The sequence below is a fragment of the Prosopis cineraria genome, unplaced genomic scaffold (genome assembly GCF_029017545.1).
Source record: "Prosopis cineraria cultivar Desert tree isolate PC_DT_omini unplaced genomic scaffold, ASM2901754v1 PC6, whole genome shotgun sequence".
NCBI lineage: Eukaryota > Viridiplantae > Streptophyta > Magnoliopsida > Fabales > Fabaceae > Prosopis > Prosopis cineraria.
In genome coordinates, this window is record NW_026555337.1 from 6,242,548 (window position 1) to 6,269,144 (window position 26,597).

Sequence of the window (26,597 nt, forward strand, 5' to 3'; positions counted from 1 at the left end):
TGGATTGAAAAAGTTTCTCCAATTATCATACTCTTGTTAAAAGAATAATTACAGAAACTTTCACAGCTGACTATGAATTTATGCTCCAACAAGAAAATTTTCAAGGCTGTTTCAAAAGCCAAATATTCTAACTAGTCAAAAAAAAAAAAAAAGAAAGAAAATCCCTATGACCGGCCATTAGCTCAAGCATATAATGAAGTTCTAACGTGGAAGATAGAGCAATCATGATTGGGTTGTGTTAACTAATCAGGGGACCAAAAACTCTCCAAGTCCTCTGCTGCAAGACAGAGCTGCAGGAAGACTATAGGCTAGCTTTAAGACCAATAAGGTAAAAACATTTCGTCAAAATTTAGATTACGAGGAACTAACAACGTACAACAATATTGCATGTAAAACTGCTCCAACTGCTTTTTTGGGTTTAGTTGTCCTTGCAATTTCTTGTGTAACTACTAGAAAGTGATAATCGGGACGCCGATTGGAAAAAATCAAATGGTGTTCCTGCTCCAAGAGACCTTCTGGTGGCATTTGGAGAATCTGACAGGAGAGGTTCATACACAGAATTTCTGTTCTTGGGTTGTGTTATTGACAGTGAGGAAACATCTTTCTCCATGGATCTGGATTGAGGCTCAATTGTGCCCAGAGTCAAAATTGGTCCACCCAGACGTTCAGCTTGCTGAAGGGTATTTATCTTGCTTGGTCTATACGTATATCTGAAGTACTTGATAGCTACAATTGGACCCATCCCAGCTGCAACTGTAAGCTGTATATGCCATCACATCATAATGTGACTAGTGTACAGAGTAAAGAATATGAAGGAAGATAAAAAGGTGGGGCATAGGCTGTCATGGAATCCAAATAACCGGGAGCAACATCTAATTTTCTTTATTCCTTTATGGTGCAAAACAACAGAAATTTGAGTTTTACTTGGGAGTAAACTTAGGCTATAAACAGATGAGGAGGAACTTACAAATATCGTTATCCAATATGATGGTTTTTGGCACAACCGAAACATAATTGTATACATTCCTGACGAAGGAATGGCACTGAAGATGAAGTTGATGACATAAAAGGCAGCCAAATTTCCCCATATAGCAAGATGTTGCAATATTGTAAAGGAACTGCAGGCATCAAACATAATGCAGACAATAAAAAGTAAAAACAGAGAATGTTCCAACAGATTGGCGAAATGATAGCAAATAAAGAAAATAACCACCTAAAAATTTTATCTTCACAACTGAAACTACATATTGCAGAGTGTTCTTTAATCCCATATTTAACATCACAACAGCAAAAGTTGGACTAACTTGATGCAAAGCAATGTCAAATTTTGGCAGGCTATTGCATCTGCAGCTAGTTTGATTCAAACTTACTTGGTCTCCATTGTAACTACAAAAGCCTGCAACCATATACAACCAGAGAGCGCAACCATCGAAACCTCTTCCATTTCACTTTTCTCAAAAGCATAGGAATGTATGGTTATCACAAATACTACTATTGCCTGCAAATAAGAGATAACGAGGTTGGTATAAATACCAAATAGAAAATATACATCCATTGAAAGTTTTAGGCTCTAAATAATTCACTTTAATTGCAAAGAACTCAATCTTCTATTTTTAAGGGGCAGCATAGCAGTGAGAATAGTGAGCATCTATTAAATACTACCTCTAGTCCAAAATATAGGAGCTAGTTGAGAAACTCGTTTTTGCCCTCAATGTAAGACTTCAAGTCAATCTCCTGCGTATCCCTCATTTATTTTCTTTTCCCAAACTACACCTATAGCTCACAATCAATAGGGGCAGTTTTCAATGTAATGATTAAAAGGGGTATTTTTGGAAATTGGAAAACCAACACTTTTTTCCCCAAAATAACCAACTTATTTTCCGTAATCTATGCGGATTAATTAACCAACTTCTACATCCAAGACCGGAGGGAGGGAGTATCAGATTACTCTCCAAGAATATGCTCATAAACAGCTCTTACATGAAAGAGAGATCGTCCAAACCATCCAGCAAATGTACTCGGGTTTAGAAGCCTGTTTCAAGGGTTTTCAGTCAATGAACTGGAATTCACTAATATTTCCACTGTTGTTTGATCACAATGAACTGGAATTAAAAAATTGAGACTAAATGATACTAAAATGTCGAACCTCCCAGCTTGGCAATAAAATAAAATTTGGGGATGCTGCATCACAGTTTCCTCACTAAGATCTTTGTCAAGCACACTGACTAGTACAGGGACACTAGTGTAGAAAACATTATAAGCCATCAAGCTAACAGAATTGAAAAGGCTGGTTCCGGAGACCCCTGAAACAAATGAAAAACTGAAAATACGATTATCAGAAAGGAAAGAAGAAATTAAAATGCACCTCATGCACTGCAACATCATAGATATTGAGAATGATGATGGATAGTGTCCTCATGCTGACACTCCTTTCAACCTTTCTTTGGGCTCACTATGAGATGCCCTTTATGCATAATTGGGGGTACAATGCTCCAGCATGCATAGGTACTGCCCCCAAGGTGCAGGGGTATCTATTTTCAAGAAATGAAGAAAAAGAAATAAGGGGCATAGGGGAAGAAACTCACAAGATTTGGATGAAACATATAATTAGGGACTTGTAGAACGAGTACTGAGAGAGAAATGCTGTACGGTTGTAAGAGTACCGGCCATGGACAAGAATTAATCTTTTTAGGAACCTGAACTCTGCAAATTAACAAATATAATCATCAAGTAAGAGAAAATGACATCTTCCATTTACAAGCAAATCAAAGAACGTTGTATGAATCTGGTGTTGTATAATTTATGGTCACTGGAATTCATTAATCTTTAAAAGAGCTTGGATCAAATTATGTAAAGTATATCAATTATTGTCCTGACAATCAACTCTTTGACAAGGTTCAGATGGAAATTAAAAGACAATAATTGGCAAACTGTCTTAAAGAACTCTTATCATCTTGACATGTAAGTTGCACATGTAAAAGGAACATATTTCTTATATTTATTATTTTAAAAAATAACTTACTTCCAACACTGTAATCGGCTGCTCTAGCTGCTTGCAACCCTTCTCTCCCACTAATGCCAACACCTATGTCAGCCGTTTGTATCATCCTTACATCATTTCCACCATCACCAATTGCCAGTGTTCTATAATCACATGATTTTAAAAGCTCTACAAGCTGCAACAAGCAGTGTATACATTGTTAGGCTTTATTATTAGAAGTTAAAAAGAACACAATAATGGCAGCTGTTAATATCAGCAAATGAGAAGATAAAGATAAAAAATTATTGAATCTCATGCTCCTGAGTTTCTTATGTGCATCATTTATCTTTTACCAAACAACACAATAGTTCAATCTATAATGACCATTTGAAATGGGTAAGCAGCCTTCTGCTTAGAGTGAGAAGCTGTAATATAAAACTCTGGGGCGAAAGAAACTTCAATACACTGACAAATAATTTGAGATCAGGCCAGCATCAATTCTTAATTTTTCCCTTTCAAGCTTTGCTTTTCTCTTCCACATTAGCACACTTCTAGTTAGGCACACCATTCTTGTCAAAAAGTATATAAGGTATACAGGGAGCAGAAGCCCCCTACAACAGGAAAAAGAAAATGAATGGAGTGAAATACATGAAAATCTTTAACAGAGCATCCAATAATACACACTTAAAGTTGCAGGAAACACCTGTGCTTTTTGTGATGGTGTCACGCGGCAACATATAGCAGTCCTTGACAATATGGCAAGCTCTGTAAAAGCTTTCCGGTAGTGATTAAGCACAATCTCAAGAGCCCAACCATCAACAACAAAGGCCACATCCTGTGTGATATAGAAAAAAAAATAATAAATTATGAACTTCAAATCATTTTTAATTACTTTAGTCCAATCACATTCTCACAGAAGATTAGTTGTTCCAGTGGAAACAGTGATTATGCATATATGGAGTCAGAAAATAACATTGGGGTGATATATGTAGCAAAAGAAAGTAAAACCATTAATGTAAGGGCAGATATGGTAGTTAGACGGTTGTACTGTTATTATTCTGTTAAAGTAGTTGTGCTAGTCATTGTAACAGACAATCTGCACTACTATACATATCTCCAGCCTATACACTAGAAAATAGAGATATCATCAATGAATATAAACATCTTTCTTCCTTGAATTCCATGATGGAATTTGAGCATGAAAGAGCACTCATGCCAAGTGCAGCAGAATCTGTAAGCTTTCTCCACTCCACATACCAGAGCGATGGTGAAACAATTAAAGACCTGTTGTAAAAGTGAGCTCCCACAATTTTGACACAACCAGAGAAAGAAAGAGAGATCCATCACAAGTGTCAATAACAACCCACTTGGAGTTGATTGTTCTTTTCCTTCTTTCAATTGGAATGACAGAGACATGTATTCAAAAAATGTTATCATTTTCCACTATTGTTTATTAACGGAAAGTGGTACTTGACTATTTTGTTACAAGAAAGTAGGCTATCTTCTTATAAGGCAAAATAGGCTCTCTTTTTTTCCCCTTCCCGTAGAAAAAAAGTTTAGAGGAGATGTGCTCTAAGAGATCTAGAACATGCTTTAAAGCTCAAAGAGAGCTTATGAAATTACTTACAAATCGCCTACCATCGAACTGATATTGACAACATCTTTACTAGTTGAACCAACCTTCATTAGCATAACGTCACAGAGTCATTACTCACTCTCCAAAAAGCTAGCTCATTAGAGTGTGCAGTGTGCCCGCTTATATAGCTAGGGCCCTCTCTAAGTCCCTTCGATGTGAGATATGACAACTCTCCCAGTCAATCTATGACACTTTCATCGCCGGTGGCCCACCAAAGGGACCCACCTATAAGGCAAACTTAGGCCTGGCTTTGATACCCACTTTGTTACGGAGCCATTACTTTCTCTCCAAAAACCTAGCTCATTAAGGTGTGCAATGCACCCGCTTATATAGTCAGGACTTTGAGTTCCTCTGATGTGGGACATGACAATAAGCTATCTTTATTGTACATATAAAATGAGCAACTTTGCAGAAGCAAACAATTGAGTTTTTAATATCATTTTTCAAATTAAGTTCACGATAACACCTAAAAGTTTCATTTAACCTTCCACCTCCCCAACCAAATCCAACTCAAAAATAATTACTTCTAGGAAACAGATGGACTAGAGACTAATGGAAAATAACAACAAATTCATTTGTGGGGCAACCAATGGTTAAAAATAACATGCTTGCTGGAGCTAATTAAAGGTGATTTTAACAACAAAAAGCAAATGTTCAGAATAAGTAATAATATTTCCGTGAAACTATGGCATTTCATCAAGATAGAAACAACCTCACTGGAATTTAACATACCACAAACAGAACGTGTGAGCTTTACCTTAGGTTCTGAGGGAGTTATCCTCATCGTAAGAAGCACTCTCTCCAAACTTCTACAAACCTCATCTTTGGTTTTGCCATCAATTGATAGAAGCTGTCCCTTTGGCTCTATCAATTTTTTTAAAAAATAATAGAATAAAAGTTTAATGCCAGTAATCAGCATTAGCAAGACTAATTAATATTCTTCGGCACATGTATAATACTTACAGAACAATGGAAGTTAAAAGCAATTTGAAACAAATTGATTGAATGAAGATTTAACTTTGGTATCAACATGACTAATAATAATTCATGAATTAATGCATACACAGCCAAAATCTTTAGTTATTCTTTTTTTTTTATGACAAAACAAACACTTCAACTACAAGAACCAAGTCAGATAGTTTCAGTATAGGAAATAAATCCATGCATTTCTTAAGAATGGTTGGAATGCAATTTTTTTAATGACAATTTATTACTTTAATATTTATTTTATTATACAGGTAGACATATATTATAAAATACATAGCAGAACATTTCCTACCACACCAACATCCTATATTTTCCAAATTGAAATATCACCAATTCTAATGCCATTCATATAGCAGGACAGGGTGTTGGTGCTCCTAGACTCAATGCCTAAAAGTTGGACAACAAAGCCTCATAAATCATAAAGTTAATTTTCTCAAAAAATAAAAATAAAATGTTTTCAAAGCATGAAAGGTCTAATATTTGCTTGGATTAGGGAGAAGTGCTCCCAAATAGAGTGTAAAAGATATCATTTAGAAAAAGAAAACAGTAAAGCTTGGAGAACCACCACCAGATATTCCTTCTTAAGGGCATACACTTAGCTTCCCCAATGAATGATAAGGCATAGAACAGAAACATGGGACACACACAGAGTTGAGCTTGTTTGTCAAACAATGAATAGAGATACTGGGTGAACAACCATGTATCATATCAAGACTCTTGCATTGCACGATTTCTTGCACATTCATTATCAAATCAAACTAATATTTTTCAAGGAACTTAGAAGAAAGCTACAACCATGCAGTATACTCTAAATTCCCAACTACCTGGGGAAATAAAATTGCATGACAAGGCGATTTGAATAGCAGTATTTTGCTTGTCTCCAGTCAGCATCCAAAAATTTATTCCAGCCTTTCTAAGTGTCTCTATTGTTTCAGGAACTCCATCCTGAAAGGCATCAAGATAGTTATAGCATAAATCACACAACAATAGGCAAAATCATCGAGGACTAACCAGGCTTCCAAAAAGATACATTTCAATGGGCAAATAAGGCAGATACTCACTTGCAAACGATCTTCTATAGCTGTTACACCAAGAACTTCCCAGTCATGTTCAATTATTTGGCAGACTTCGGCAACTCTCCACTGTTAAAGATAGTAATTTGAGAAAAAAGTGATTTATAAGAATTATAGTGCATGATTTAGTTAGTGACATATGCACCTTACCTCCCTATCAACCAAAGTGCTATTGGCCTCCTTAAACATAAAAGACCACTGTTGATATTCATCTTCCTTTAGCTCTCGCCAAGCCAAGCATAGTGTACGTAGCCCCAAGTGAGCATATTGCTCCACAGCTTCAATGAAGTTCCGGGTTTGCTGCCCTGTAGAAAGAAATGGAATCAATTAGGTGAGAGAAAAACCGACTGTTTAAACACATGAAAGCAGCACAATGTTCTAAGCATCAATGTTTCTCAATCTCTGGGCCAAAAAAGGGTTGAAACAGTAAGTCCCAAAATTCACCAGATCCACAGATACTCGAGGCATCCTGATGGAACCCAGAATAGAACAAATGGAAAAATAGTTATTCTTTGCATTTTTTATGCACAAATATTTGAGTTAACCTCCCTCCAGAGTAGGATTAGAGGTTTAAGCCTAGGTAATCACAGAAAATCAGTCACACGTGAGAAATAAAGCTGATATTTGGGAGAAACTAGCCTCTCAAATAGCTAGGAGTGTGTTTTGCTCCCATCGTATTAACTTCTTGTAGCTGAATCCATTAGACTAGCACAATTTGCTCCCAATGCCTCTCTCTTTCTTCTTTCTATCTCTTCCTCCCTCCCTCCCTCCCTCTCCCCGACACACCCACCCTGCAGTGCAGATCTGACAGCCCATGAGTTGGTCACAAGCTTCGCCAATTAGACATGGGCCCCTTATAACCATTATTTTAACCTACTAATTCTCTCTCACACTCCACAAACCTCACTGCTCACAAGTTGTTAATTTAGGGAAAGGGATTTTAACCTACTAACTCTTTCTATTGATAATATATTTAGTTCATCACTGAACTTGGGGCATAGAAAATAAGTATTTTGTGGAAAACATGCAAACAACCCACATTATGTGAATGCACATGTAGTCTCTCTTTTTCAAGTACAAAGAGTGGTAGGAGCAATTATGAACTAAGATATCAAAGGAAATCCCAATATTTACGATATTCCTTTGCCTTAAAACAAATAAAGAGGAGATAAAAATAGTCTTACCAGCACAAGCATATGGAAGAATTGCCTCATCTGCTCCTTTTGATAGGAGAAGGATCTTTCCATTTTGGCAATCTTTTACCACCACTGACATTCGTTTCCTATCAGAGGTGAATTCTAGGGTGTCTAGAATTTCATAATTCAGTATTGAAGAGTTGAACTTGACTTCTGCAAAATATTAAGGAAAATTGTCACATGAAGCCAGCAAGCTTAAGTGATGCCTTAAAGGGGAAGCTAGCGACATGTACCGAGAATATTTCCATTCTTATTGAAGAAAACCATATGTAACAGAGCAGCAGCATTGACAAGAGCATCCTCATCCTGAGACTGTGCCTTGTACAAAATATCTCCAATTTTGCTAATGACCACAAGAAAACCAAGTCCAACATGAATAACTTCTTGATCAAAGCATACTAGCATAATCAAGTTATATGCCAATCTTAAAAAGTTATCATATCCATTAATCACATCAAGCATAAAGACAGGATCACCTTTGTGTAGGTACGACAGTATTGCAAATTGCCATAATTATAAGAAATCGCACAACATCAGGGGACCCACAAGCAATAGCTCTAAGAAGCTCAGCATCTGCTTACAAAATAAGGCAATCAATTAGATGGTCAAAATGCAATATAGAACAGTTACAGAACAAGATACATCAGCACACAATGAAAATGGGAGGGCGGAAAATGTCATTGTCCAGACTTAATTTTCTCAAATTGCATGGTCATTAGTAACTTTTCGTACTCCACAAGCCCATTTTCACTTAGCCAGTGCACCATTAGTGGTTAAACAGAAGAAGGCTAATGAATGTAAACGTAAAATAAAGAGAATATTGAAAAAATGAAGGCAACAGGTTCATCAAATAATATGAGTCATAAGTTCCCAAAACAACTATCGCAGACAATGTTTAATTGTGGATTTTCTCTTGTACTGACGTGCACAACAGATGTCTTTCATAAATTGGCATGTTTTGTACAAGTCATGCCAGCTGATAATAGTGCCAATCAAGTGAAAAAAACTCAACCTTGTGATTCGTAGAATTGATCAAATATATCCTCATTAATAAAAATAAGAACTCAAAATTTGGGTTGATGTAAGGTAACATTACAAATTTTGTTTAGGTTTCTTAGTTCAACAAGGTCACAATTGGGATTCAACAGTCACACAGGATTGATGTCATTAGTGATGCCAAAGATGCAATTGATTCTCAACTCTATAAATCTAACTGTTAGCACAGAAACCTAACATGTGAAACAAAAACATCAGTAGCCAGATAGAAGGCTGTCAATGCTGTCGCTCCTAAAAAACCTAAATTCTAGCACTCTTTACACTTGACAATAAGTTCGTGAGCATTTAGTACATGACAGAAAGCATCAAGAAAGTTTCCCTCAATTGAAAAACTAACCAGACCTTTCAATGCATCTCCATTCTCATTTCCATAGAAAATGCCACTGATACAACATCTTTTAAAAATCATCTGATTCTCAGTAAGAGTGCCTGTTTTGTCTGTCAATATGTACTCAACTTGCCCCAGGTCCTCACTTATCGCTGTACTGCCAATATGACAAACATCATTTATGTGAAAAAACAAAATTGCAAAACTACTTGTTTCTAATTCTGAAGGCATTCAGTGTAATCAGGATTCTTTCTCAACTCACTTTGTTGCATGGGATGCAATACCAGTTTCCGAGTCAACCATCTGATGGTCCCAATCAATAAATTTTGCATACAAGCTTTTCACCAGATCTAGAGATACCTGCCCGAGATTAAATAGTTTTGGCCATATTAACTTTAGGAACAATCATTCTCAACTCTTCCACACACTTGAAATAATCCAGAACTATGACAATGGCTGTAGCACTATTATTACTAACAATCTCTGTTAAGTACTTCAGTTTGATGATATCCTTTCATTTAATTTGTAAGGTATTCACTATTAACTGCATCCTCTATAAGGTTATTACCACTTCTCAAAACAATCAAACTGCTTGGAATAACAACAGGATAAAAAACCATATAATTTGCAGTTGTTATAATACTCAAACATAAACCATCAGCTTACCTTGATGGAAATGGGTATCATGATGGAACAAAGAAGTTCAAATCGCAGAGGAATGACCAATAGTTCAAACCAAGGGCCTTCACTTGGGTAAAGGACATACCATTGCTTCAAGAAAAAAAAGAGCGAAGAAATTAGAGATGACAAGAAAACAAGCAGGAGGTTCCACCAACATGCACCTTGAAAATAACATTGCAGAACATGAAACTTTAAGATGAAAATAAACATAAACATCTAAAGACTAAAATAGGTCAAGAACAGTGACAAACTTTCTTTGCCTCTGTATCCTTCCAAACATTCCCAGCTATACCAAGAACCATAACAACCACAATTTGGAATACAAATATAGCACCAGTCAACTTGTCAATCATCGCATCCATTGCAGTGAGCTTTGGTTCAGGGATACCCCTACTCATTCCCAGCTTGGTTTCATTGCCTGAAGGAAATAAAGCATGTGCCTAATGCTAAGTCAGTTGACTGCAGAAACCAGCATATGTATATGGTCTACTATTAAATAACTTGCCTGTGTACACTGCCACTCCACACGCCCACTCTGTATTCCGCAAGTAACATGACTGAAGAATGGTGTTTTTTATTGTTAAAGGACACATGTCATTATCAATAAATGGGGGGAACAACCTCATATTCGCATCAAATCTTCTGATGTCTTTATCTGGACTAGGGCACTCAATTACACCCTGTACACACATACAAAGACATTAACCAGTTAATTTTATTATGTATGTTATTAAAACTCAACAATTCTACCAACCATAGATACTTTAAAAAAAATCTTACCTTTATTTTGTGCAATAACTCAACATCTATTCCCATGCAAGCAGAAGGTATGACCCTTGTCTTTAGGTCAGTTTCACCATCCAGTGCAGAAGTCTGAATAACATGCCAAATAATCAGGTCCTTGAAATGCATAAAGTGAAAGATATACTTCTTTCATCAAAGGAAAAGGAAGGAAAAGAATTAAGTGTAGAAATATTTTTCCTCCTCTACAATGCATGAAAATGAGAGAGGGCCATTGACAGCATGTTTCAGACATAATTACCTCTACATAGCAAAGCCCTTGGGGATCAGAGGTACCAATCAGAATAAGGTCACAAGGCACTTCATCATTTTCACGCAACCATACTATAGTACCTACATGGATATCCTGGGCTTGGATCTATGATAACACCAAACATGCAGGAGTTAGAATTTCAATATATTACGGAACACATTATTAATTATGGTTAAATTATGACAATAAAGCCTATGGATGAGATTGAACATCATGAAAAAGATCAAATCAATGTCTAAATCACTGCATAAAATAACAATGTATTGATGCATCAAGAATCTTAATGAGTAAAATATCATTGCTCTTAGTGATATGATTGACTCCTGAGGATCTTATAGGAAAGTCACTAAATTGATAAAATAGTATGAGAATGTGCAGAAATTCACAAGATGATTCTGTGCAGGCTGTTGAACAATCAAATTGATGCTTAATCCATTTCAGTGCATTCACTTTAGGCTGTAAACTAGAGTTTGTATTGTTTGTGGATCAGTTATAAACCCCCACTGCTGCTTTTATCTCACAGGACTTTATATAGATTGTAGAAATAAAGGAGAGGATTCCATATTGGTGTTCAAATTAATTTCCTTTATTTACCTCCTGCAGCTCTTTCATCTTAGAAGAATGAAAGTTAAGCTCCCTTTAGCAGTATAAATGAATATAATTCAAAAGGAACCCTATGATTAGTTTATGCCAGAATGAATAGATCAGGTTCATGCTAACTTCAATCAATTAAACTAGGCTAAATTACACATAACTTCCCTAAACTTTGAATCATATATAAATAACCCACTTAACCTTTAAAACTTAATAATAAACCTCATTGAGCTTCCAAATTTATGCAAATAACCCCTAACATTAATTATATAACCCCTTAAAGTTTATTTTTGTGTATATTTAAGCCCCTAAACTTTGATTTTTATACAGATAACACCCCTAAATTTTATATTATGTGTAGATAATTAATATATAAAACTAATCATATAGAGTTATTTGCGCAAACATAAGAATCAAGGGAGGTTCATTGTAAAGTTTTAAAGATTAAAAAAGTTATGTGTACATGGTTCAAAGTTACGGAGTACTGTATAGCCATTAAACTATAAACTTAGAAAAAGATAAGGCAAGAGAAACACTTCGTATGCATATTACTGGAGGGATATACTAGAGGTAAATATTGTTACTAAATTACAGGCATACAAGTAAGAAAGCAGTTTTAAATTATTTTTCTAATATTTCATATTTTCACAAACCCTGCGTGACATCAGCATGTGTACAGTACTCATTAAAGTTTAAATCAGGTATTGAAATGAACCAGTTGCCATATGTTGGAAAAATCAACAAATTTGCCTTCTCCATTTAAGTCAAAGTCTTTGACACAAAAACACATAATACATAGCTTGAACTCATAAGTCTATCCTCCTATACATACTTCCTTTTAATTGTCTTGCTGCTTTGTTCGCAAAGCAAAAACTATGTTGGGGCAAGTCAGGGAGAAGTTCAGTTTTCATACATGTTTCTTAATGCCTTTGCTGACAACCCAGACTTCCTTCCCATTTGCCTTCTTGTCTGAAAGGTATCTGTTGTAATCATCCCAAGCCTCTTTTGATGCAGAGACTGCAAATATGAAGATAAGTGGACCCCATGTACTGGCAGGATTTACTGGAGTAATAAGAGACCATAGCTGTAGGCAAGCTATAAGTAAAAAGTACTGATTCATGAATCGGCTGGAACAAAAGAAAAAACAAAAGGTTGGATGAGAGAGAGGTACGATAGGAACAAGTAGAGTCAAGGAAAAGAAACAAGAAATCATGCAATAATTGAGCTGGATGAATGAAAAAAAAAAAAATCAACCAAAACTGACTTGTGAAACAAAAATGTGAGCGTCGATCATGATGAGAAAGCTTCAACAACGTATTACAACAAGGCTGAATGATTAAAATCAGAAAGCTACACAAAGAACAAATATGCATTGCTAGGGATCATAGACATGCAATCTATTACATTATTCCTATCTGTTTGACACTAAATTGTCCTTCAATCTCCTGGCTCGCCAACTTCTATGATGAATGTCTAAGAAATGGACATGCACAACACACATACAGAAGATGGTAAAATGGACTTTTGCTCCGTGAATGAAACCTTTGTTATCAATATCACAGAGGATAAAAGGTTCATAGATGAGAACACATGAAAGTTATAATACTTGCAAGTTGCAATGCAAAACAATAAGTGATTGGCATTTGATCGACAAAATAATTACCTGAACTGTTCCCATAAATTTTTTGGTAGAAAGTTCAATAAAGTATATTTTCTGTTTGATATGCGATTGTCACAGTAGATATCACGCGCAGATTCTTCATCATTGATGTAGACGTAACGCTTCATTGTTGAATTAGGAGCATCTGTACATGTACAGATGTCCTCTTAACGTGCAACACTCAACAAGAACTATTTCCACAAAGATTTCATGTATTCATATTCTGCAACTGCAAGCAATCAAGGAAAAGATCATATTTGTGTGCTCAAAATGTGATGATGAATGATGATAGCAGTGATAACGAGCAAAGATTTCAAGAGAACAATGGCATCTGAATATTTGAGCCACTTCAGCATAATAAGTAACAAGCTTCTTGTTTTTTAACATGTAAAGATGCTAACAATCCTAATCCACAGCTAATTAAACCTTAGTCTATAAGAACAAGTTTGGTCAAAGAGGCTTTGATACTAAGTCAAGAAGCTCTTCCCAGCAAAAGTTTTAAGGCATGTCAATAACAAGAGAAAACAAACAAGCCATTCGATCAATGAAAAGCCATTCTGTTTTACTCTCCAGTACCGATATGCCTAAAGAATTTTTGAGTTCGTAGAAAGAGAAAATGTGGTCAATAAATAAAAATTGTATTTTAAAATTAAACCTTTGCTTTGGGCCAACTAGGTTGAATATTACCAAAACTCAAAACCGATCAACAAACGCCAATTTTGAAATTGTATAGATTGTCATGTTGGGGAATATGATATAATTCTCTCGACTCTCGCCCAACACAAAATCAGTTAAATGCCACTCACTCTCTACATTTTTATCCTTGAAGGAAAAATGTTTGTCAGTGTTCAATCACAAACAAATTAGAACATCAGAAGTGTTTCCTCGTGTTATTCTGAATCACAGGACATACCCGTCAATGAATGAACATGATGGCAACAAACATCTAATTTCAAATGCATCGACGGTGGATCGAAAGTTATGCAAGGCATAAACTTAAGCGTAATGATAAAACTATAATCCCCTCAATGAAAAGCAATATAGGTTCACTTAAACTGGGAAACAAATCACTGCCCCCCGACAAAAAAAATAAATAAATTTGATTGATTATGCAGCTTATTCTTCCAACGAAGGACACCTCATCGGCAAGGATTAAAGCTTGAAAGGCCAAGATTTGACACCAAAAAGGAAAGCAGCGAAAGTTTGAGGAAGCGTTGCGTATGCAAGACTGCAGTTACCAAATAGCTGGGAATCTGCGAAAAATGAACGTGCTCAAAGTTCAAATTCTGCAGTCCCATGTTTGGACTACCCTCTCAATTATGATACATGATCTCGTAAACATCTATCAAAACCTCAAGAGTTGTACATAATAAAAACATCGAAATGGCCGGATGTCAAACCTTAGATCGACTCCCTGGGCTAGGGTCTTTTTTCCCTCTCGCTTAGGATCGTTTCAAGTTAAAATACCTTTTTTAAAGTGTTTGTGATCAGGTGCGGTCGTCGACAATGACTACTGCTAGAATACATTATTATCATTCAACGATTTTTTTTTTTTTGGTGCCAGAAATATCATTATTCAACTATGTTAATGTTACTATTATCTCGTCTCAAATTATTTGGTAGTATTTTACTATCATAAAATAGATGTTTTTGAAAATTTATAACTTTATTTTAAAAAGGTAAATTTGTAAAGTATTATTATTGAATTTTATTAATATTTTTAATGTTATATTAAATTATCTTATAATTTAAAATAAGGAGTATATAGATGAAAAATTTTAAAGGAACCCATTGCGCCACATTATCTATAATCCTTCTAATAAAAATATAATATTTAAATAATATTAAATATAAATTAATTATGACAATAATAATAATAATAATAATAATAATAATAAAAGATAAAAAATAACTATTATTTTATAAATAATAAAATATCTATTTAATAATAATGAAGTACAAAATTTTATTTAATTGAAGTAATAAAAATTTATTAGATGGACCGTATTTATGGGAGAGGGGTTCCTCCCTTTCTTTTCTCTCCTTTTCTTTTTTTTTTTCCAATCCTCACCATTCATTAAATTCATAATTAAAATAAATTTATTAAATAAAATCAAATCAATGGTGGAAATAAAAAAAGGAGGGAACATGGGAGAAAATAAAGGGAGGAACCCCTCTCCCTTGTATCCATCTAAAAATATGAAACTCTACATCATCAGTCATGAGATGGAGTGTCCATGTGTCATAATGAGCTGGTATGGGTGGCCTTTCATGATTTCTTAGTTCCACATCTATTAATGAAATGGTCACTGTCTCAAATGGTTGAATGGGCCATTGCATTAGAATGAATATTTCAATGCGCCAAACATCTGGGTTGCTAATTTTTCCTCTCATTACCACTCCATTTCCATTTATTCTCACGGACCAAACATGCCCTTACAGCTTTACTGTGCACCATGATTAAATTGCTTGCTTAGAAATGCTCGAATATTTGGGCATCAATATTATTCATGCATGAACCTTCAAACGTTTTCTTCCTTTCATTTTTTAGTTGTTGGAGAAAATTAATTAATTCACCAAAACACCATCATCAGCATCAATCAATCAATTTCAATTCTAAATCTAAAATTCAAATGACCATCTACGGCACATGATTAGTGTGCTTACCAAAATATCCTTAGCAGATTGTCACTCAACACCAAGATGCATATAGCACACTACCATTATTGGAAAAATGTACTCTCTTGTCATTGCAGGTTATGTTTGCATTTTGATTATTTTTAAAAATTTAAATAACCATAATAAAAACTTATAAAATGGATTTTAAAAAAATAAATATTTTTTTTTCTTAAAATCAGCTGTATGAAAAAAAGGAGCCCAACATAGAACTGAAAAAATCTATACCATCTAGACTAATCAATCTGACTTGGTTAAAAAAAAAAAAAAAAAGACTAGTCAATCTGACAATCCACATCCATCATTACAGAAATGGTTGCACCGACTTTTTTTTTTTTTAATTAAGGCTCTTTTTATTCTTTCAGGGCCCTTTGCTAACCTAATGAGATGTGTTAATAGGGCTCGTTGAAGGCTCCTTCTCTAATTGGGCCTCTCATCACCTAACTGTTTTTGTTTTAAGTTGTTGTGTTTGTAAGGCCTAGTAAAGGTTATGTTTTGTTGCTTAATAAAATATTTGCCATGTTTGTTCCAAAAAAAATCCATATTGACTTAAAATGAAAGGTTCCTTACTAATTGCATACTAGCTCGTTCATCAAGCTAACAGGGAGAATTTTAATGTTAGGATCTAATGATCTAATTTTTGGATGTAGGAAATTTTTACTCATTGATCTAAGCTAGCCTTGTTTTATTTTTTCTAATTTTACGGTGACCTTATACCAATATATGTATATGATCACTGTACCACACAGTCAATTTTTTGGTGGACTTGTGTACAATGCATATCCCAGTAGAAAAATGATTTTGTAATATTGTTGATGTCCCAAAATTATCACCTTTGTCATACATTTTTGTGGTTATGCAAGCACTCCTCTTGGACCACAATATCGGATTTTTTTAGAAATTTTATTTAGTTCAAGATATAGGGTGTCGAATAATTTTTATATATACTTTTTAACTATACTCCTACTTTATTTATTACTTTTTTAAAAAAAATCATTCATTAAAATTTTAATTACTATTATCAAGATTTATATATATAATATTTAATGAGAGTATACATGAAAAGATGCTGACATTTTTGAAAATTTAAGATTTCAGCTAATATCATTTGTAAATAATAAATTAATTAGCTATGACTCATATTATAGTTTGAAGGAGTATGTCAAACTCAAAATTAATGTTATGTCTTTCATCAAATATATTCAATATATCATATTTGTGGGACAAGGAAAATAAAACAATAGATTTGTTCTTAAAAAAATTTCAAGAATATTTTGAAGACATTGATCGAAGATTATGTGTTATTTAATTTGGTGTGTGTATATAAAATATTCAGTTAAGTTTGATAGGAATTGATGTGGTATTGATTAATTGAATGTCCAAATTCATTTAATCCATGTCACCCATCATTCATGCTAGATATACCTGTAATTTGTTGTTATTAATTTTTAATGTGTTTGATATTTTAGTACTGGTATGAAGCAATTAAGCTATAGAGATTGGGGACAATCTTTCTTAATTAGTACCATGGATGGCCCTAGCCATTTAATCTGAGTTTTAATTTCATTATCCGATATTGAAATCGCATATATGTCATGCCATTCGTTCAAGATATCTTTATTTCAAATACATCTTAAAAATTAGATTTTTTTTTAAAAGACGATTATGGTAGGAAAAAGATTGTCACAAGGATAGTGTTCACAAGATAGTTTTGGTTGGGAAGTTTGTAATGAAGAGATTGATGAATCATGGTAATATGATCTCAGTGATTAAAAAAGCATGAACTTGTGGAAAGGTGTTGATATGATGGAGAAAGCAAATGATGCTTATATTTGCAAGTTTGATTCTAAAGAGAAGTGTTAGAGAATTTTGAGAGGAAGACCTAGTCAACTTTAGGGCAGCTATTTAATGTATGCTGATAGGAGAAGTAGCATATTCTTGAAGAAATTGATTTCAACAAGGCTCCCTTTTGGATTCAACTTCACAATTTACAATGGAAGCTATAAATGTAAGTAATGCAATCACTCTTGCTAATAGAATTGGTGAAGTTGTTATGGTTGAGAATCTATTTATCAATGGCTGAATGATTAGATTCTTCACGAGAGTGCGTGTCTTTATTGATTTGAATCGTACTTTAGTACCTAGTTTCTAGATTCCTTGTCTAGATGGCTCTAGAATTTGGATTGATGTTAGATATGAGAAGTTGCAAGATTATTGTTGTAGATATGGAAGAATCGAGCATGATATATGTAACATCCCAATTTAAATTTTAATAGTTAATTTAGGTTAATAGAAATTTTAAAAAATATTTAAGAGGTAAATAAATTAGTAGGAAATGATCATTAAATCTAACTTAGGATATAATTCTAAATTAATTTTTTTAAAAAAAATTAATTAAAAAAATTATTATTAATTAATTAATTAAAAAATATTATTAAATTATTATTATAAAAAAAAGGTATGCAAAAAAAAAGAGAAGAAGAAAAAGAGAATTGCTTTGGCCGCCGCATCAATAGTAATATAAAATAATAAAAAAAAGGGAGAGAGAGAAAAGAAGAAATAATAATAAAAAAGATGTGGGACCCACTGAATTTTTATAAAAACTCACCCGTTTCCTTTCATTTCTTCAATTCTTTTCTTGCGCGAGCTAAGGTGGAGAGAAGCGAGTCGCCGGTGCGAAATATCTAAATTTTTAAGGTAAGAGTTTTTAATAGGATATTTAGGGTGTAATTTTAAGCTTTTCAAGACTAAGTAAGTGTTCTAAAATTTTTCTTAGTCATCCTTCTTCTTTGGTTTCTGAGTTTGTAGTGGTAGAAAATTTAAGATCTGAAAGAGGGATGAATTTATGTTGAATAAATATGGTTTTTGAGGTTGTCAGTAGTATAATAAATGTTCTAGAGTATAACTTTGTTGATGATCTTTGAATTTGTGGCTCATGGATCAAATTCTAAACTAGATCTGAAAATATATATTGATTTATTGAGGTTTAGATGATTATTTGGGATGAGAAATGAATTATTATGGTTATAGGATTATGATTCTAAGCTAGAGACTCAATTTTTAATTTTTGGGTATTTTAGGTACGAATTTATGAAATAAAAAAAATTTTGATAATAGAAATTAGTTTAGAAGTTAATTTTTAGATTATTAATGTTTATTGATAATTAAAAGAGGAGTTAAAAAATTTTACTTAATAGTATTAACTCTAAATTTGTATTAAGATTGAGATTAAAATTATGTTATATTTTTAATTCTATTATTAGAATTATTTTATTAGTTTCAAAAATTGAAACTAATATTTATAAATAATATGTTATTTGTAGATTGTATTACTGGTGAAGATTATGGTGAGAGAGAAATTTTAAGGAATAATTTATTGAAAAAGCCACAAGGTAACCATGCTTTTAATTTGTGATTAGTGTTGCTTCATGTTAATTGGGTGATTATTGAGAAAATTATGAATTTTGTAATATTGTATAATTGTGCAATATTATTATAAATTTGTTTAATTATTATGGGAGGTATTGGGAGACTTGCTATTATTGTTGTATTTATGTGCCACGTGGTACGCCCCTATTGAAGCTCAATAGGTGGCTTATAAGGGCTCGGCTAATCTACCTTTGGCCGGGTAATTTAGCACCGAGTGAGGGCTACGGTTCGAGGTTAATGGGGATATAAGGATGGTTGTTTGTGTTTATTGTAATATTTCTTATATTTGTTGGAATTATATTATTTTTAATTCTCACTTAGTAAGCACACACTTAACTGTTTGTATACACTATCATAAATTGGCTTTGGTTACTAGGACTTTTGGGTCTCATTATGTGGTTAACAATTTTCAGGAGAAGAGCCACGAGTGACACGTGAAGAGTCCCAGAGGCTTAGTGGTATAGATCCACTGTCTCTTTTGGGTATTTAATTTATGATTTATAATGTGTTATATTGCCAATATTATGGCTTTTTGTTTATTGTCAATTATATGAATATATAAATGTAATCATGTCTTTCAAACTATTTCTATTTTTGGTACAATTTGGATGACTGTAATTTTAATATTAGATTTACTTTGGATTGATTAAAATGGCATGATTATAAGGTCAAATAACTGGCTTGTGTTGAAAATTGACTAAATTGCTTATTTTACTTGTTGGGAGTATAAGGATGGATAAATGTGATTTAGATTACTTGTTGGGAGTATAAGGATGGACAAATGTGATTCAGCCTAATGGCATGTGGGAGGTAAAAATTTATCTGAAATGTTATAGTGTGTGAGTTAAAGCCAATTATAAAATATTTTATATTGAAATTATTGATATAAAAATGTGTTGGGTGGCCGTAACCCAACTATAGTTGAGTTAAATTATTTAAAAAAAAATTTGGTATGTTACAATATATGATTATGCAGGGCTCTTAGACTTTTTTCAAGTGTTAGGCTAGAAAAACCTCCATTTAGAGCTTGATTGGTTGCAAATGATGTGAGGAATTGGGAAAAGGCATTGGTTACAATTAAGAGCCGAAGGAATGATGGTGCTGCTGATAAAGGAAAGATGAAAGCCCTTATTGAGGATGTGGACAAGGTTATTAAAAGAAAGAGTAATCGTCCTTTAGTGATTTAAGAAGGCATGGCTAATATTGGTGGGAAGAAGTGAAAATAGAGGAATAATGGTGGTAGTTTAGGAAAGTTTTAGGAAAACAGATGAATGTTCTAGAGCTTATGATTCTACCTCTATTAATGATTTCCATATTGTTTCCAAGGAGGTAGTGGATATTAATGGTTTGAATTCAAATCAATGAAGAATGTATATTGATGAAGTTGGATTAGTGTGATCAAGTTTGAAGAATGTTGATATGAATACTAGATTAGTAGCTTCTATTGTTCAAAATTATGGGAACCTTGAAGGCAAGGCAATTGATAAGATAAGTTTTCCTTCTCAAGAGAATGTTTCTTGTTTAGCAATGGTTTTTTGTATTAGAAGTGAGAATATCAATTCAGTGATAAAAGGTGTATAAAGAATCAACTTGAAACATGAAGTGCTGGGGGAATTGATCCTTTTGCTATAGAAAAAAGGAAGATGGTTGTGAAGGTTAAGGAGAATAAGAAAGTTGTTTATTGTCTTGTTGAGGATTTAAAGAAAGCAAGAGAAAGGAAAGCTCGGGTTAAAAGAAAAATGGTTATTGATACAAAAAGGATAGCTCATAGAGGAGGTATTTCTCCAAAAGAGTTAGCGACCATAAGGAAAATATTGAAGGGTTGCAAAATATAGGCTTTGAATTTAAAGTTGAGTTTATGTCCAATAGTGATGAGTTAATGGTTGAAGGTGTTCATGGCTAGCCTTTAACAGCCACTAAGGGGACATGAAGTTAATTTCCTATAACTGTTAAGGACTTGAAGGAGCCCTGATAGTGAAGAATCTACAAGATGCCTGTAGTAAATTTTATCCCTCAATAGTGTTTGTTATAGAGACAAAATTAATTAAAAAAAGGAATAAAAAGAGTTAGAAGAAGGTGTGGTATGCTTAATGAGTTTTATGTGAATCTTCGAGGCTTGTCAGGTGGTTTGGCTTTATGGTGGAAAGAAGAGGTGAAGCTTGAAGTCTTGCATCATTCTGCAAATATGATACATGTGTAAGTTGAGTCTATTATGATATAGGTACCTTCCTTTATCACCTTGTATATGGTCCAATAGATGAGAATTTTATATTAACAAATTGGAATAGATTGAGGGCTTTGGTGAGAGGTATTGATGGCACTTGATTGTGTCTAGGAGATTTTAATGATCCTCTGCCATAAAATGAGAAGGAGAGGGGAGACTGACAACCTTTAAGAAGATTGTGAATTTTTAAAAGGTATTATCTAATTGCAATATGTTAGATCGATCTTGAGTTTAAAGGATCACAATTTTCCTGGAATAATAAAAGGATTGGTATTGTAAATATTAAGCAAAGGATCGATCAAGGTTTGGGTAATATTGAGTTTCTTGAGCAATTTCCTAAAGCTTGGATTTTTCACTGCAAACCGGTTAGGTCTGATCATCATTTACTGTTAGTTTATCATTGTTTTCAAGATTTAGAGACTCTAAGAGCTTTCAAATTTAAGGTTAATTGGGTTTTTCATAAGGATTATCTTCTTATTGCATGCAAGGAGTCGTGCTTAGAGGGTGATTGGGCTAATTGCTTGCCTAATCAAAATATTTATTAGAATTCACCCTAATGTAGCAAGGGTCAACTTAAGTCATCTTTCAAAGAGTGATTTATGTCTAACTAAGAGGTTAGCAAGTAGAATTAGCGAGCCAATTATTGCGATTAAATTACCTAGTTGTCTACTAAACTCATAACTAAACTATAGCCTAAAAAATTGAGTGGTTTAAATTTCTCATTTTAAGAAGTTGGAATCCTAGAGATTAGTTGATATTGAAATCATTATCTTCTTTTATATTAAGTCAAATTATGCTTCCTAAACTCCCTTGAGCAAAATTGCATTGGATTTAAGAAAACTATCTTAAGCTAATTAATCTAATTAGCTCAACTCTCTAAGTCTTAGACTAAAATCCTTAGCTCATTTCACTCATTGATGTAAGAATTAGTCAAGTAAGCCATTAAATTCTCCCTTGAATTCCATAGCCTATCAAGATTGAGCTATCACAAAACTATGTCAAACTACTCAATATTAAAAGCCTCAAAATTATAAGACTATGCAACATCAACACAAGCAATTTATTAAATGAAAAATACAATACTATGTAAATTCCATATAGTGGCCAAAATATCCATTAGCAAACAAGGATAGAAATAATATCACAATTTTCTTCTCTTTATACAAACATTAAATTCACAATGGAATTACAAGGCAATAACAATTAAATCCTAAATTAAGGAATATATTCACTAAATCAAAGAGAAAAGAAAAGGAAACAAAGGAAGCTTAGATATATGAATCTCTTGATTCATCCTCCATCTTTATCTCTCTAGGATTCCACCAAAGAGCCTAGCCACTCATCTCTATCTCCATGAAAATCTTAAAGTTCTTGAGGTAGCCGAACTCCATTCTTGCTTAGATGAAGAATTTGATGCTTGGATCCTTGGAAAAGGTCAAGGAAAGGATGAGTTATAGAAGAGATAAAGAATGGTGTGTGTGTGTCTTGTGGTGATTTGAATAAGAAAATGGTGAAGAATGTAGTTGCATAGGATGGATGAAAATGAGAGAAAAATGAAAACTAAAGATGAACTTGTGAGAGAATACGAGAGAGGGTGTATGGATGATATGTGTGGTGAGATGAATGATTGTGTGATTTGAAAATTGCTTATGAATTCACGTGCAGAATGGAAATGATTTAGCTTCTAATTAATTAAAATAGAGGAAAATAAGATGAAAATGTAAATGGATACAAGTCACATGGGAAAATCATGCAAAATGGCATGCTCTTATTAACTTGTACATGATTCTAAAGTGTGTTAAATTAATCACATGCTTCGTCTAAATTTTAATTAGATCTACCCCAAGAAATACGAGCATTTACCTATCCAAATAATCAGATTTCCCTCCTTGAAATGTTTGCCTAATTGATCCACATGTGCACATCTTACTTATATCATAAAATACACATAATTCAATTTAATAAAATGTGGCATAATAAAATCTAATTAAAGTTCAACATTACATTCATATTTAGAAGAGATAATTTAGTAAAAATATCCAAGTAATAGGTACATAAAGCTATACAAAATTCACACATAAATGCAAACCTAAAACTTAGTTGAAAGAACACATTCGAAAAAGTCAATGAAAAGTGTATAATAAATGAGTTCTATCAGAAGGTCATAGTCCTCTATATTTGGTTGATGATATGGTTGAAAGGCTGCATTCTTGTAAGAAGACATTGGTTAAGTGGAGTAATTTAGAGATTTTGAATAATCGAAAGTCTATAGAAGATTTAAAGAACCAACCTGGTAAACGTCGTTCAGGCTTTTATTCCAATAAGAAGGCTATCGAGGTAAATAGGCTTAAAGGGTTAATAGAGGAAGCACGGTAAAAGGAAAAGAAATACTAGTGGCATCGACCTTGCATTCATTAGTTGAATTTTAGAGATTAAAATACAAGATTCATTCATAACTCTGTAATACAAATGAGGGTTATAAATAAAGTTTTAAGGTTGAAATTTGAGAATGGAAATTGGCTTAAGAATTCTAATGATATTGATGCAAGGTTCTCTAGTTTTTATTTTGAGTAGTTTCTGACTTTTTGCCTTCTAATTTGTATGATATGGAGGAGACTTTGAGCTATGTTTGTATTACTGTGACAAAGAAGGATAATAATCTTTTTACTAGACTTGTTGTGGAAGCTGAAATTGAAGTGGTAGTTGTTGACATATGTGCTTATGAAGTGCTTGGACCAAATGGCTTCTCAACCTTGTTCTATCAATAAGCTTAGGTTGAGGTAAAGAAGGAGTTGTGTGATATGGTTGTGAATTTTTTTAAGAATAATGCTGACTTAAAGTTACTTAATAAAACTAATATTGTGCTTATTCCTAAGGTAGATTGGCCTGAAAGTTTTAACCATTTTCGTTCAATAGGTCTTTGCAATGTTGTTCATAAGGTGATTGTAAGAATTCTCACTTGTAAAATTAAGGGCTTAATGAGTAGATGCATTTCTTAATAGTAAATGGCTTTTGTAGTTGGCAGACTTATTCAAGATAATAACATAATCACTTAAGAATCCTTTCATCATTTAAAGTTGAAGAAGACGAGTGATAAGGCTGAAGTTGCATTGAAAATTATTCTCAACAAGGCTTATGATTATGTTGATTGGTTTTTTTTTAATATAATGAAAGGAATAGGTTTTTGTGGTAGGTTTATATCTTGGATCGTGTTATGCATTTCTTCTATTAAGTTCAATTTACAAATTTATGGGAGGAATATTGGTCAAATCAATCTAGGAAGAGGAGTTCATCAGAAGGATCTATTTTCTCCCTATTTTTTTATTATGGCTGTTGATTTTCTATCTCTAATGATCCAGTTTCATGTTTGACAGGGGCGATTTAAAGGGAATTAAATTGTCCCAAAAGGGGCCTTCGCTTTCTCATTGCTTCTTCGCTAATAATGCAATGCTTTTTGTTAACGCCAAGAAGGATAGTTGCTTAGTATTGAAGAGAATTTTGAAAGTTTTTTTGTACAACTTCAGGTTAGCTTATGAATTTAGATAAATATTGTGTTTCTTCTCAACTAATGCTCAACCAAAACTTAACGATAAAATTTGTTATGTGTTAGGAATTAATGCCTCTGATAATTCAAGGAAATATTTGGGGCTTTGACACTACTGCTTTAAATTTTGCTTTAAAACTAAGTAGATCTAAAACTTTTGCTTTAAATTTTGCAACTAGTTGTATTGGGTTGAGGTTGCAAGGTTAGAAGCATAACTTATTTACTCTTACTAGAAAGGAAGTTCTTATTAAGGTTGTAGCTAATTTTATTCCTATCTATCCCATGAGTTGTTTTGCTTTTCTAAGAAAACTCGTGTAGAGAATGATAGGTTGATTTTTGAGTTTTGGTAGGGCAAAAAATGAGAGTGATAGTAATAAAATTCATTGGAGGAGTTGGGAGACAATGACCCTTGCAAGGATGATAGTGCTTGGGGTTTCAATCTTTTATGGATTTTAATAAGGCCTTGCTTGCAAAAACAACTTGGAGGCTTTTACAAAACCCTCAAGATGTGTGGTGAATTTATTTTCCTAACAATGATTTTATGAAAGCTATGAAAGGACCTAAAGCATCTTGGTACTAGTCTAACATCCTTGAAGGATAGATCTTTTGGAGAAAAGGCTATATTAGAGAATTGGTAGAGAATGTGAGGTGAAGGTATGGATAGGTGGATTGTTGGTGTAAGGGAAGGTAAATTACTGTCACTTTATAATACTGAGATTGATTTTGCTTTAATAATGGCTAGTTTCATATAGGGGGGAAATGGAATTTGAGCCCTGTTGTAAATATCATTTTAAAGAAGGAGGCTAAGTTGAATTTGCAAATCCAGCTTCCTTCTTTTGACTATGACGATTCTTCTGACTATATGGTTAAGTCTGGGTATATTGCTAGAAGCTTGAACGAAGTAAGTGTATAGCAGGATCATGGCCCTTCTTTATAGGTTCTAAGGCAATTTTAGAGGAGTGTATGGGGTTTGAATATTGTACCCAAGGTAAAACACTTTGGAGGATTTTACATGGTGCACTAGCCATTACTAAAGCTCTTTACAAAAAAATGTTTTAAGTCTCCATTTTGTTTGGCGCATAATGAGGGTGTGGAGTCTTTAGAGCTGTTCATGGTGAACAACAAATACCAAGCGTGCCAGAGACGCTGAGTTTCAATTGATAACAAAAAGGGTCTTAAACTCCCTTACCATAGTTTACTCGAATGTAAAAAGATACGAGGCTTTAGTAGAATAATGTTTGATTTTATTGAAGTACAGGGAATTACAAGTCTAAACTAGAAATTAGCTGATAAAATTAAAGGCTAAAACGTATATAATGTGAGTCTTTGGTTGAGTGTTGACTACTTTCTTTTATGTCTTCATCTTTATTTATAGTATTAAAGTGGTAGTAGCCTCTCCTTTAAAACCTAGCATGTTCTGTCGAAAAATCAATAATCTCGTGAAACTTATGGCACGATCTTTTTCTATACTCTTCATTT

The 26,597-nt window shown here is 33.5% G+C and overlaps 1 protein-coding gene across 3 annotated transcripts; it reads right to left on the reverse strand.

Moving 5' to 3' along the window:
• On the reverse strand, nucleotides 1-14,728 carry LOC129313347 (phospholipid-transporting ATPase 2). Of its 3 annotated transcripts, XM_054956347.1 has the most exons (26): nucleotides 14,646-14,688; nucleotides 14,384-14,498; nucleotides 13,249-13,474; nucleotides 12,499-12,712; nucleotides 10,980-11,096; nucleotides 10,718-10,810; nucleotides 10,443-10,617; nucleotides 10,189-10,355; nucleotides 9,923-10,027; nucleotides 9,519-9,616; nucleotides 9,271-9,413; nucleotides 8,349-8,445; nucleotides 8,106-8,215; nucleotides 7,861-8,025; nucleotides 6,827-6,981; nucleotides 6,665-6,745; nucleotides 6,428-6,548; nucleotides 5,374-5,480; nucleotides 3,684-3,815; nucleotides 3,023-3,176; nucleotides 2,586-2,703; nucleotides 2,147-2,320; nucleotides 1,981-2,032; nucleotides 1,371-1,498; nucleotides 968-1,118; nucleotides 1-760 (listed from the first exon to the last, which is right to left on the reverse strand). In XM_054956347.1, the coding sequence occupies exons 3-26, from the start codon at nucleotides 13,371-13,373 to the stop codon at nucleotides 419-421; spliced, it is 3,324 nt and encodes a 1,107-aa protein (XP_054812322.1). In that variant the 5' UTR covers nucleotides 13,374-13,474; nucleotides 14,384-14,498; nucleotides 14,646-14,688; the 3' UTR covers nucleotides 1-418. The 3 variants fall into 3 exon arrangements, with proteins under 3 accessions (XP_054812322.1, XP_054812323.1, XP_054812324.1); XM_054956348.1 differs by lacking the exon at nucleotides 14,384-14,498 and having other exon boundaries at nucleotides 14,646-14,728; XM_054956349.1 differs by lacking the exon at nucleotides 14,646-14,688 and having other exon boundaries at nucleotides 14,484-14,504.
• Between the last annotated feature and the right edge of the window lie 11,869 nt (nucleotides 14,729-26,597).